The 14,669-nt window shown below is 31.3% G+C and overlaps 1 protein-coding gene across 2 annotated transcripts in view; it reads right to left on the bottom strand.

Moving 5' to 3' along the window:
* Window positions 1–9,363: 9,363 nt before the first annotated feature.
* LOC139490615 (radixin-like) overlaps window positions 9,364–14,669 on the bottom strand; it is a 33,102-nt gene continuing 27,796 nt past the window's right edge. For both annotated transcript variants that reach the window (XM_071277508.1, XM_071277509.1), the window contains 2 exons: window positions 12,889–12,992; window positions 9,364–11,640 (listed from right to left, as the gene is read on the bottom strand). In XM_071277508.1, coding sequence (XP_071133609.1) covers window positions 11,476–11,640; window positions 12,889–12,992 — 269 coding nt within the window. In that variant the 3' untranslated portion in view covers window positions 9,364–11,475. The remainder of the gene's footprint in view (window positions 11,641–12,888; window positions 12,993–14,669) is intronic.

Below are 14,669 nucleotides of genomic sequence, written 5' to 3'. Positions count from 1 at the left end.
CCCTATAAAAAAAATAGCACTTTGTAAATAATTAAAACTGTGAGTAGTCGTTTTAATTCAACAAAACTGTATTCCCATTCAAATATTGCTTCTGAACTTCTCGTTAAAATGAATTATGATTGAAAATATGTTTTAGCGAATAGAAAATTTCAAATTAAAAATATGTTTGTGTGTGCCTTTTATTGATTTATTTTACTTTTTTATGATGATTCTTGTGTACACTGGATAGCAAAAAAACGAACACAATAGAGAATACTTTTCAGCCATGGGTCATCTTGATACTCATACTGATACCAAATCGAATGCCAAAAAAATGTCTATCCAATTTATTTATTCATTTCGTTTCTACCACAAGTCCAAAACTGTCCTTAACATCAAAGGGTTAACTGTTAGTTATCCGTTTGAAATTAGAAAAAAATAAAATCACAAAAAACTGAACTCCGAGGAAAATTCAAAACGGAAAGTCTCTAATCCCTTATAGCTGTGTATGTGTGTGTGTCTTTTTTGTGAGTGTATTCAATTTCTACTTTCGGTGCCTTAAGGTGTACACTACAATCACTACTGTCTTGAAGAAACGTCTGTTTGGCAATGTAGGATATATAAATATTACGACAGTTATAAAACATTGACTTTAAATGCATATGCGAGAGAATAGCAGGGTGGGTTCTGTAATCGCACAAAGATATATGATAAATAACTTCGAATATGTTCATTTTTATCATCATTTCTACTAAAATAAAAAAATAAGTGAAATTGTTTTATGAATATAAGAAAAACTTTTCAGATTTATCTAATTAAATATGTTCGTGCTTCTTTTAAATTTATGGTCACAAACATTTAACCACCATTACGTCATGAAAAGGGCTTTGGTCACAAGCAAGTGTGTTTTTCTCACAATATGAATATTAATATATAGCCACATTTACCATGCGTGTCAATAATAATAGAAATCATGTGTTAAAACTTATAACCTCGTGATGTTTTACATGACTTTATATTACCTTAACGTATTTACAATATGTCACTGGTACAGCTAAATATTCGTCTACTTCAGTTCTAATGACAGAAGATTCCGGATAGAACAGGCGAATATACCTCACAGACAGATATTAACTTTTCTAAAATAGTCCCCAATTTATTTTTTTTAACTTTTTTTCTTAAGAGAAAGGTAATTATTGTGAGCCAAAATAGATACACTAAATAAGCGTTGATACGGTAAAAAAAAATGTCCTGAGCCCAGACGGCAAATGGCTTATCCACTGTGATGTTTATTTTAACTATTGTCATGAACTTCCTAATATATTAAATCCCAAAATTTTCAAATAAAACATAGAAATACACCCAAAAAAAAGTACGTATAAGTGAATATTTGGGTCTAAGAAAAAGCTGTATAGTTGTTACACTTAGCACAGTGTTTTGACAATCTATATACAAATTTCCAATGCGAAAGTTATTATTTGTAGTGGTAAAGTGATTTCAATTACACTGGTATTAAACTAATAACCGTAACTGGAATTACGACTATCCCAATATGGCGACGGCAGATATAGGTAAAATCTATACAGTCATTTTTCTCAAATGTAGCATGTTTTTGTCAATAGTTACTCAGCTGCAAGGTTTGTCTATACCATTACATCATATTTGAATCGTAACGGTGCACTTGAATTGTCTAAGCGCTTTGAAAATTTCCGTTGAAAAATTCGGAACTGTCTTCATATGATAATGCTGTTAGTTGTTTAGGATTTTAATAATGGCCATTTTCTCTGTAGTAAATAAACTCATCATAGATACCAGGACTAAATTTTGTATATACGCCAGACGCGCGTTTCGTCTACAAAAGACTCATCGGTGACGCTCGAATCCGAAAGGTGTGTTACAAGGATATCCATTATTACCCAAAATATTTTGATTTTTTTTGAAGGAATTTGAAGTCTACAGCTTATTTTGGCTAAAATTTGAGTACGCTCATTAATCTAGTGATTGTAGATGACACAATTATATTTTCTGTGGTTGTTGACAGAGCTACATGTATTGAATTCACTTTATAACCATCATTATAAGTATAACCTTAATTACTGTACACACAATTTGAATTAAGATAGGGGTTTTTTCAGAAATAATGGTAATACTGAAGTAAAATGCCAAGGGATGAAATGATTGTATAAAAGCGAAACGATTGAATTTGCTGGTCACTATTTACATTTTTGAATTACTTTTCATAACCACGGAAAGTTTAAGCAAACAGAATAAAATACAGCTGCTTAATGAAGAAAATGTTTAACTAGAATGGATGGTTTGTGGTCAAACAAAGCATACCGATATCTGTATGAATGAGCACACAAGTATGAGCTTATAGGATTTTTACATTTAACTGGTATCATCAAATAAGTTCGAAATATGGGATTTTTTATGATGCATCGGGTATAGACTCAAACTTGAATTTTGTAAACATATTTTGACTGTAGAAAGCAACATTTTGGAATGTTTTCCCTTTTGTTAACTCGCTAAAAAAAACAATGCTAGTAATGAAACTTGGATTCTTCTGTTACCATCGTAGTATTATTCGAAAATGATTAGATTGATTAGAAATGGTAAACGTAATTTTGTTAACCTTTTTCAAGAATAAACTCCTGCACAAATTGTTAAAAGTCTATTGAAATGGTAATAAAGACCATTGGTCAGAGAAAAGTAAGCAGTTCGTTCATATTATAAGAACCTTATGAGCAACGTCATTTTTAGTTGTATTAGAACGGTGAATATATATACAGATCATAATGTTGAACAATGACAGAATCTCTAAATATTTGACACGATTGTTACTTATACCTTATACCGGGTACATAGTATTGTAAACTAACCAAGCATATGTTTTTTCGAGAAATTATCCTTTACGATCCGATACTAGGATTTTCATGCTCCCGATCGCAACATTAATCACCGTTAATTATATGTATCGAGTGACGGTCGTGTGACTATACGGTGTACAGGTATAATAAAGAAAATCTCCTCAACATTTACTAGGACAGTCATAAAAATTTCATTGTGTCTGGTTTATCCGATTTCTTTTGCATACGGGTTGTCGAATTAGGCAAAACATTACACAAGAATGGGTATTAATATATGTGTTGAGTTAAGTTTACTTGTAATATTAAAAATAGTTAATTTCAAACAACACAAATGTTGTATGTAAATAAAGGCAACAGTAGTATACCGCTGTTCGGAATTCATAAATCGATTGAGCAAAAAACTGAGTAAAACTGAAGGAGAAGCATCAAATATAAGAGGAGAACGACGACACAACAGACTTGGTACATGACATGTTAGTAGAAAAAAATATGGTGGGTTGAACCTGGTTTTGTGGCATGCCAAACTTCCGCTTTTATGACAATATTAAATATAACATTAAAATGACAACATTACATGACAGGACTACAATACAAATAAATGGGAGAACATATAGGACAGAGAAACACACGAATAATAGTTAAATAAAAATAAATCATAATCTTTTGGTTAAACCTTTAAAAAGTTCACATTAATGTCTGTCCCTTTTAATCACAAAAACGTGAAAACACGAAAACAAGTTCAAATCCGCCTAGGAAATAATCCAAGGAATTGCATCAGAAATACAAGAATAAAGATATAAAAAGTATAGGAGTTTTGATCTTTTAGTCCTCTATATCCCGCAATAGATAAATACCAGCTGAAAAGCTATCACGAATATAAAAACAAATATAAAGCATTAACATCGGTAAAATACACGAACGAACTGTTGACACAGATATATGCCTCGCCTGTCGGCATTGAATTAAAAAAAGACAATCTGGTAGACAGCAACTTTGTTGATTATTTCCAAGTCGCTGGACCATGAATTAGTTGACAGAGCCTCCAAATGGTCAACACACTTAGATGGACTGACACTAAGACATGTATGTGACTTTATAGAAAATATCGTTGTTTATGTTGAGCAGTTTCTATCAAACTAGTTTAAGCAGAAAACTTAACATTGAAAATTGGTAATTAATTGAAAGTCACTGGATCTTGAACTTTGGGGAGCAGGACCTAAAATACTCGGCAAACTGAAATGAACTGATGATGGCAATTCTATTGTATATATAATAACATTGATCTATCACAAATAGTTCCTATTAAACTAGTTTACAGCAGATTCTATTGAGTGTGTAGCGAAAGGTAATATCTTTGGTTAGCTTGCTTGTTAGCTGAACCGTGAAGTCATTATTAGGTCAGGTATACTACCCTCTTTTCGAAGTAGCATAGTCCAACAGACCGATTGATTGGTTTTTTGTCGGACTAGTCTATTCTTAAAATAGGGTAGTTAACCTAACCTAACAATGACTTCACGGTTCAGCTAACAAGCTTGTAGGTGCCAACGACTCTGCATCGATACTATAACACTGATGTATGTCGCCTTCAAGGACACGATGCCTTTGCAATCACGAGAAATGTTGCAATTGGGTCATCTTGGTTTTCTAATTTTTGTAAGATTGAGAAAATTTATTGTATAGGCAGCCATGATTATCAATTTGCAGACATATTATAGATGATTTGTTTTACATAAACACCTAAAGGATGTTCATGGCTAGAGACATTTTTCTGCAAATGCTTATTTATTACTTTCTAAACTGTAGTTGAATATCAATTAAGTTAACTAAAGAACTGCAACACTATGACAAGGAGACTCACAGGATGTGCTCCTTATACAAAAACTGTTCTATATAGTGACGAGGGAAATAAACTGAAATTGCAAAGCTTATAATTTAACGGTAATTTTCGGGAATTAATTGATCTATACGTTGTGTCGGCGTTGTCTCAACTCACTTGCGACATATGTTAACGTTGATTTAGGTCTTCATATACCGGTATACTAGTTATTATCTGATCTGTAATTTTACCAATTATTTCCTGCTTCAACTTCAGGCATTTTGACTGTGTGTGGCGTCATATGCATGTTTAGCAATAGACGCTTACCCTACCGGTTTCGCTCCATGTGAAATTCAAACCTCGGCGTTACCTTTTTATCTCGATTTGTCTCTCCTTTATCGATCTATGATATTATATACACCGGTGAACTACTATTGTCTGAGCAGATACCTGTACTGGCAATTTATCTGTAGAAACGATGTGTCTAAAATAAAATGCTGCTAAGTAAAAAGTAATAAGTAAAATCACAAAAATACTGAACTCCGAGGACTATTCAAACCGGAAAGTCCCGAATCAAATGGCAAAATCAAAAGCTCAAACACATCAAACGAATGAATAACAACTGTCTTATTCCTGACTTGGTACAGAAAAAAGTGTATTGAACCTGGTTTTATAGCTCGCTAATCCTCTCTCTGGTATGACCAATTTTTCGAAAAGCTAAGGATTTTCTTATCCCAGGCATAGATTACCTTAGCCGTATTTGGCACAACTTTTTGGAATTTTGAATCCTCAATGCTCTTCAACTTTGTACTTGGTTGGCTTTATAAAATTTTGATATGAGCGTCACTGATGAGTCTTATGTAGACGAAACGCGCGTCTGGCGTACTAAACTATAATTCTGGTACCTTTGACAACTATTTGAGAACCTTTTGAATAGGCTGCTGATAAAAAAATGTTATTAGTCTTTTGAAGTGGTAATAACGACCATTGGTCAGCGAAAAGTAATTTGGTTATCCATATTATGATAACATCTGTTTTAACCTTATATATGTCATTGGAATAGTGATGAGCAATCAATATTTTGTAGTTTTATTAGAATGGTGTATGTTTTATCATCTAAGTTAAAAAAAAAATAAAAAATCCTGTTTACAAAACTTTGAATTTTTCGAAAAAAACTAAGGATGTTTGTATGGCAGGCATAGCTTAACTTAGCCGTTTTTAGCACAATATTTTGGAATTTTGGGTTCTCAATGCTATTCAAATTCATACTTGTTTGGCTTTTTAACTATTTTGATTTGAGCGTCACTGAGGAGTCCTTTGTAGACGGAACGCATGTCTGGCGTATAAAATTATAATCCTGGTACCTTTGATAACTATTTACAGATCAAAATGTTAAACAATTTGACAGATTTTTTAATTTTTCACATGATTGATACTTATAATTCAACAATTGTATTTTAAAAAAATCTCCTTAACATTTACAATGATGGCCATAAAAATACCTAGTCCGAGATAACTCTGACTTCCAATGGCTGTTTTGTCAGACAAGCTGGGGTCAGAATAATCTCGGACTAAAAGATTTCTATCTTTAGTCATATTTATCCCACAAAAGATAAATGTCGTCTGAAAAAGTTTCACGAATATAAAAACAAAGAAAATGCATCAACATCGATAAAATACACCAACTGTTGACACAGATATATATCTCGACTGTCGGCTAAAATAAATCTTTAAAAAAATCTGATAGACAACAGCATTGCTATTAAATTTATTTTAAAGTCGCTGGACTATACACTTGTTGGCCAAGCCTTGAAAAGGTCAACAAACTGAGATGAACAGACAGTAATGTGACTTTAATGATTATATCGTTGTCTATTGAAAGCAGTTCCTATCAACCTAGTTTAAACAGAACACTTATCATTGAAAATTGGTAATCAATTGACAGTCTGGACCATGATCTAGGGGATAGGGCATCTAAATCGTTGTTAAACTGATATGTCCTGATAGTAATTCAACTATTTTAACAAATATTAATGATTTATCACAAGAAGTTCCTATCAAACTAACTAAAGCAGACAACTTAACAAATGTTGGCGTCGCCGAAAAAACAACCCCTATGTGTCGCTCTCCTCGACTTTCGTCTCAGGCGACACAAAAACTAGAGGTGCCAATTACCCTGCATCGATAACCTTGATTTATATTACCGTCAAGTACTTGATTCAATTACAATCAGAAGCAGTCTGCCTTAAAAGACGCAGTGTATTGCTTGTCACTTGTTCTCGATATAAGGTTTTAAATTTCTATTTTTTCATGAATTTTGTTGCAATTGGGTCATCTTCGATTTCCAATGTTTGGTATATTCTGGCTATTTATAGTAAAGGTAGCAGTGTTCATCAATTTGCATGCTTATTATAGTGTTTTTTATTTACATAAAAACATAAGGGATGATCGTAGATAGATACTAATTTTGCAAATGCTTATGTATTACTTTCTACAAGGTAGTGAAATATCAATGATGTGAACTAAAGAACCGCAACACTATCACAAGAAGACGAATAAACAAACGACTTCGTTTACAGGGCAAGGCGTACATCTGATATGATAGAACGAGTTGGAGGTCCCTTGTTGATGTCTTATGTGTTCAAGAACATGAAGAGGATTAAGAAAGAGTACATCTGCTACATGCAAATCGGTTGACGCTTTCCCTGTCGACACTCATAAGTCTCGTTTCCAGTCTAGCTCCTTGTAAAATTCATGCTATTTCCTCAATATTAGCTTATTATCTTGATTTGTCTCTCCTTCAACAATTTATTAGATTTTAACACCGGTATTTAACTACTATTCAATAACAGATACCTGGACTTGCATCTATACATTGACAGTAAGTGTCTGCTAAGATCTTAACTTTACCTTGCACCTACATACAGTCCTTATATCTCCCGGTTATTGAGTTTCCATATGATTTTACAAATATATTTGCTGCATCTAACGGAAGGATTCGTACCTTTAGTTTTTAATTGCAAAGTTGAAAAAGTTTTACTTGCAAAGAACAGCACGATACGTGTTACTACTGGAGCAGAAACTGCTTCCCCATTCCCGATTGTGACATGTTGAACGAATGTGGATTTTTGCTCCTATTGGGAGGGGTTCATGAAATTTCCGTCGCTTTTTGTTAGTTACTTTGACTTGGTCGTATCCTATCGATTTGTGACATTTGAACATCTGTAAACTACTGTTGCCTCAATTCACCATTCTGCTTACCAGAGTGTTGTTCGGTCTTATTTTACTATTGTTTGCCAGTTTGTTTTGATTTTTACTTTTAATAAAACTTTTGACAATCAATTACAAACAAATTAAGGTTTTTCACAAGACAGATTTGAAGAACATCTGAGTTTTGCCCTGTGTGGAACAGTCATTGTTGTCATTAAATGCTACAGAAGGTATATAAGTTGTGATATTTACATCTACAGCAGTATTCCATCTACATTTTTAAAACTTTGCCTTTGTGATCAAATGGAGAAATTGAGGGATGTTCTTTAAAACAGCACTATCAGACAGGTTCAGGCTCGACATGGGTTTTGAATTAGAATTGGAACAGATAAATTAATATGGCTAAGTTTGACCATATGGTTTTATTTTAAATTTTCATGCCTTTTTATTTCTATATCGATTTTGAAATTCCAGTTACACAGTGCACGAGGCTGCCCATTTGAACAAGTGACACTAAATGTCGACATTATACTTCAAACAGGTCAAAAATGGAAGTTTTGGTGAGAATTGACAAAATCGACTGAATTCAACCACATTTGGCCTAGGAAACAGAATACAGAATTCAACACACAAATATGAAATTTATTTTTTCCAAAGATCTTTTTGGTTGACATTTGCCCTTTATGCATCTACACTTGAGATTGTGGGTTTAAACTCATCATATGGCAGATGTATTAGACCGCTTTCAAAATGAAAAAAAAAATGTCAAAGATTTCCAGCCAAAGTGTTTGGTTCTCTCAAGGCTCCTATATCAATTCAAACTGACCACCATGATAATGCAAATAGTGTTGTGGGTGGTTTGTTACACTAACAATCAGTCAATCAATTTGGACAGTTTTAATGTAGTTTGTTATAAATATGGGTTGTATATAAAGTCATCATAGATACCAGGATTAAATTATGATATAGGCCAGACATGTGTTTCGTCTATTAAAGACTCATCAGTGACGCTCGAATTAAAAAAAGTTAAAAGGCCAAACAAAGTAAGAAGTTGAAGAGCATTGAGGACCAAAATTTCTAAAAGCTTTGCCAAAAGCAGCTAATATATGTTGATGTTATGTTACATCTTACAATGTTTACCCAGTATTAGTTTTGCTAAAAATTCCTCTCAAGCCTTTGCTAGGGGGATTTTTTTTGGCTCTGAGTTTAAGGTTAATTATGACTTTGAGATGAAGTTAAGCAATAAAAAAAGCTGTTCCTATGCTTTTTACATGTTTTTGTTGTGCATGTACTGTTTTTGTGCCATATTCTCTATTTTTCTATTGTAACATACGTTTCTGTGAATTCTACAATTCTACAATTTCATTGTATTAAGTTTTTTATAAGTGTGAATCAGTATGTCTATCAAGAACAATTCTGGGGTAAATGGCCATGACATTGATAGAAATGATAAACAATAATTACACCACAGGAAAAAAATCAACAATAATATAGTTTAGTAGAATTTTATTTCTTGTTGATAATTTGCATTTCATCATTATAATTAGATATGATAGTGACAATGAGACAATGGTCTAGTCAAAACACAAACAGAAGCTTAGTAAAAAAAACATCTTATCTAAACTCTAATAGGTGGTACTTCAATTTCCATTTATTTGATTTATGGCTGAAACAAAAAAAAAGTTAGCTTCTTGAAAATATCTAGAACCTTTATCATATGTTAATATGACAAATATCTAAAATTTCAGGAGTTTTATTTACAAAGTTTTGAAGACTGAATAATACTCAAAGCAAAATAGACAAATCAATCTTAACCAAAAGGTGTCTTTAAAAACATAATTCCAAGCCAAATAATGTCAGTTCCAGAAACAGTCAAGATACGATAAAAGTTTGATTATAGGTGTTAGCAATTTTATACGTTTGTGACTTTACAGAAAACCAGCATACACCATGGTAGACCATACATCCCCGAGACAGAAAAAAGATTATATAAACTACTCCTCAAACAAATAAACTTTTATATATTTGATATATATATATACCACACAATGGAATGACAAGTGAATTTGTCTAACTTTAGGCAAAACTGGCATTTAACTAAAATAAAATCAGTACAAAAATATATTTTTCTTCAAATTATCCAGTTCTGCATTTCTTGTGCCATTATCCACAGCTGTGATACTAGCTCACAACATACAAAGAATATTTCTTCAGCATGCTTAATAAAACAACAGATACTTATTCAATAAAAGCTGAATAAATCCTCGGGAATTTTAAGTCAATCAATTTGAAAAGTTTTGTTATTATCACTTATATCATTTTTGTCGAGAATGCCTTATACAAACTAGCCGAAGCTAAATAAAATCACAAATGTCAGTATATAATAAAAACTACAATGTATAAAGCTTGCACTTTTATGTCCTAGCAGATAATGAAAATGAAATGATAGATTAGACAAAAGATATTAATCAATTTTATAAATAATCAAAAATAAAAAGAAATTGATATGCACATTAAATTCTGACCTTCTTGAATGAGAATAAAATGTTAATCATACAAGCATTAAATTATAACAATTGGTTTCTAATATACATTCTATATAGACTAAGTACAGTTAATTTTGTCCGATTACATAGATTTATTCGTTTCAAACAACAAAAAAAGTTTTTTAAGAGGATATTACAACCAATAACTTACATATTTAGGCTAGCCTACATCTTATTTCTGAAGTGCTTAAATTTTCACTTTTCCTGTAAATAGTTACATTGCATCCTTGCTTAAATTATAATCCTTTCTTGAAAACTCTAGGCTGTTTAGTTATAATCAAATAAATGCATAATTCTCAAGCCGAATAAAAAATTGCCATTTAAACAGTAGTTTTTATACTGTGTGTAATAAAATTATAATAAAACTCTAGTCATGATCTATGTTTATTTGACTAATTAAATGCATTGTACAAATGAGATATAATCCTGATTACTTACTTAAAGATCAATCAAAACTATAAATAAAATTCTACTTTCATATTTATGAGCACCATTATTAGCTGCAGTAACTAAGAAAAAGTGAAATTTTGTATAACTTTTTCCCCACAAAGTATCCAAAACAAGCCTCATAAATCATCCAAAATGAAACTAGGTAGAATTCAAAGCAATTGAGACGATATTTTAGACTTTAAAGTCATCTGGCATATTTACACGTGGCTAATATCATTAAATTCCAAGCTGTCCCTTATTCAAGAGAATATTTCTACTTCCTTAGTATTTTTTTCAATATTTTTAGTTACAAAAACTATTTAATATGGGAATGCAATGAAATATTTGAACACAGGCTTTTTGAGATTTGTTGCACTATTGTATCAGCATAAATATATAACTAACAGACTTAAACAACTTCTTGAAAAAAAGAAACTCAAATTTCATTTGATACTTAATTTAGGCACAAATCTAAATGATAACATAAGAATTTGTTCATTTCCACACACAGAAAGTGAAAATCCATAGGATTATGTACGCTTGATCTTTCATACATTATACAAAACAGCTTGGTAAAAATATGCAATCACAGTTTTTGACTTGTTTATATTATAAAGTGTACACTTTTTTACATGCTTTCAAATTCGTCAATTCTTTTCTTGGTATTTCCTTGTCGTATCTGCTTCAGTGTCTTGTACTTGTCTCGTCCTTGTTTTACATTTTCAGCATGCAACAAATCAGAGGCTGTTTCTTTGTCATCTATTTTTGTATTCTGAAGCTCTTCTTGTAGTGACTGTAAAGAAATAAATTGTATTTAGGAAACTTATACCAACCTATCACTAGATACTAAGAAACATTATAGCGGTTTTTTATTCAATTAATTTGTCAAAATCAGAGGACCACCTTATCATGGATAAATAATATTGCTTCGTAATTCATGTCCTTATGGAAACTTTATCCTATATAACAAGAGCAAGACCTGTTTTAAATAATAATCAAGAGCAAGGTAACTTACACAAATTTTAGGTTAAAACACTATACAAGAAAAACTTTGTTATATAGTGAATCCACATTTCTGATTATAAACTGGGATGGTTATTTTAAACAGAAACAAATCAGTAAGAAGAAACATCAACATTCACTGATATGGTATAACCGGTTGCCTCTATAATCTGAGTATTTTGTCTTAGTCATATGATACCTTAAATGTAACAAAATAAATGGGGAATGTGTCCAAAGGACACAGATGTATGTACACAGATGATGCCCCAGCTTACATATCATATAAAGTTATAAATGAACATAACTGAAGAACGGTATAAGTAATACTACCCAAATGTGTAGTTGATCTGGGTTTTGTGGTAATAAGCATCATGTAAAAGTTTCATAACATTTGGTTGAGGCAAACTTAAGTTAGTTGTAAAGGGGCATAACTCTAGAACAATAAAAATTCAAATTTGATCTGTATTTTGTGGTAATAAGAGTTGTGTATAAGTTTCATAACATTTTGTTGATGCAAACTAAAGTTAGAGAACAGAAACCAATAATTCAGCAATATTTCCATTTGTAAAGAGCATAACTCTAGAATAGTTTAAGTGAGGCCACCAAAATTCAAACTTGATCTGTTTTGTGGTAATAAGCATTTAGTATAAGCTTCATAACGTTTGGTTGAGGCAAACTGAAAGTTGAAGAATGGAAACCAACTTTAAGCGTATGGACGGACATATGGAAAAAGGTCACTTATAACCCCTTTGCTATGGCTAGGGCATACAAATTAAGAAATTTAATACTTGAATGGCTTAGTTTTACTATCAAACATGTGTTCCAAGACTTTCTTCAATTAAAAAGAAATCCTTTTTTTTCCCCCCAACTCTTCATAAATGTCATAAATACTTGCTAATCAGTATTCATAAACAGCTCTAGACATACAGAAATAAGACAATGTTTTTTACACATACTTCAGTTATGAAACTTTCTAATCTTTCAATAATATGTTGTTTGACAATACTGAAACGTGTAAGACAAAAGTCACCAATCATACCTTAAGTTGAGCCTTCATGCGGTCATTTTTCTCAGCTTCTGTAAGTCTTTCTTCCTCGGGTCTGGGTAAATCATCTACCTGTTCATAACTGGCTAGATCAGCACCTAAAACAAACATTAATAAATATTAAATACCCATTCATACTACAACAAAATAAATTTTCAAACTATAAATGACCTTTTATAGCGGACTCTGTGATATGGGTTTTGTTCATTGCCTCGTTTGGATAGTGGTCTCATTTAGCAATCATACCCATTATTCTTTAATTTTAGAGTTTAAATTATCTATTGTTGTACTTAACTGCATGTAACTTCACAATGTAATTTCTATTAAAAACAGAGGATTGCTTTACTTTTCAATGAGATATGATAATAATGAGCTTTTGAGATCAAGCAATTCAATCTATTCCGTAATTGCCGAAAATTAACACTGGTATAAGAATTATTGGATTCAATAGTCCTTCCTTAATAATTTTTTTTTTATTATGTTCATTAAACAATCACTAGCAAGATTCAATCAGGATGTTCAGAAGACTAAATATAAAAATTCATTTAAAATTTGATATAAAACAGCGGTTTAGATCTTTATATAAATACTGGGGACCTGAAGAAATGTGCATGAATAAAAGATAAATATGTGGGGTTTTTTAATTCAAGTGCCAGAACACCATGGCACTCACATACAGAGATTGTGCTCAAATAAACAGAGTGTCTGACTACTAACTACAAGTATGTGATAGGAATAAAACAGCTATTTATGTATCACATTTAGTACAATTGTATAAAACTGAAATATGTGTTTGATAAATATTCAAAATAAATTCAACCATAAATGCAGGTCAGGATAACTATTAGTTATCTCAAATATTTCAGAAAAGATATATTGTTGTAAAAAGTCATAATACATGTGGTTTGGCTGAAGATTATGCTCCATCCAAAGACTTACAAGTTGTTCGTGCCTTTGGTATAGTTTAAGAAAAAGATGCAAACCTACATTAAACTTAAATTCATAATGATGATGAATATACAAAGATGGATTGAAAAAAAAAATGAAAAAAAAGTCATACTAGACATTTCTATTCTATAATATATCAAGCAATTGATAAATAATGCTGATAAGCTAAACATCTCTTAAAAATATTGACATGCATTTGACTGAAAATGTGTACATGTTTATGGCTTCATGCTCTTATTAAAGGAAAAAAACAATCAAATATTTGATATTGTATTAGCATGCTTTAAGTTATAAAACTTGAAGAGACAAAAAAAAGGTCAAAGACTCAAAGAAGAATTTCACTCATGCATATATATGTACAATTTCATGAACAAACAAACAACCTTGTTGGCTGTGTTTCCATGACAAACATGACAAAGGGGATTCTAAAAATTGTATAAACTTCAAGCTTAAAAGGGGACATAACTGTTAATGATGAATCCTCCCTTTGATAATTGATTGCTTGCTGAATATTCAGTGGCAAATATTTCAAGCATATTTGAGATTCTAATGTTGATATTTCTAAATCCTAATCCTTTATTATTAAACCAATAATCTATCTTTTTATTTTCACTTTTACTGTTTATAGGTTTTTAGTATTTTCCAGGAAACTCTAAAATTGAAATTAAATACAGCAGTTTATCTGGAAACAGTACGATTAAATTTGAGAGTATATGTTTACATTCTTTACATGCTAAATAAATACATAAAAAAATGAAATTCTTAAAAAATTTACAAACTTGCTTAACTTTACACTTATCAATCACTGAAGTCTTTAAAGTTATTTT

The sequence above is a fragment of the Mytilus edulis genome, chromosome 10 (genome assembly GCF_963676685.1).
Source record: "Mytilus edulis chromosome 10, xbMytEdul2.2, whole genome shotgun sequence".
Classification (NCBI taxonomy): domain Eukaryota; kingdom Metazoa; phylum Mollusca; class Bivalvia; order Mytilida; family Mytilidae; genus Mytilus; species Mytilus edulis.
The sequence above is the reverse complement of the archived record's forward strand: the minus strand, read 5'-3'. Positions and strand labels throughout refer to the sequence as shown.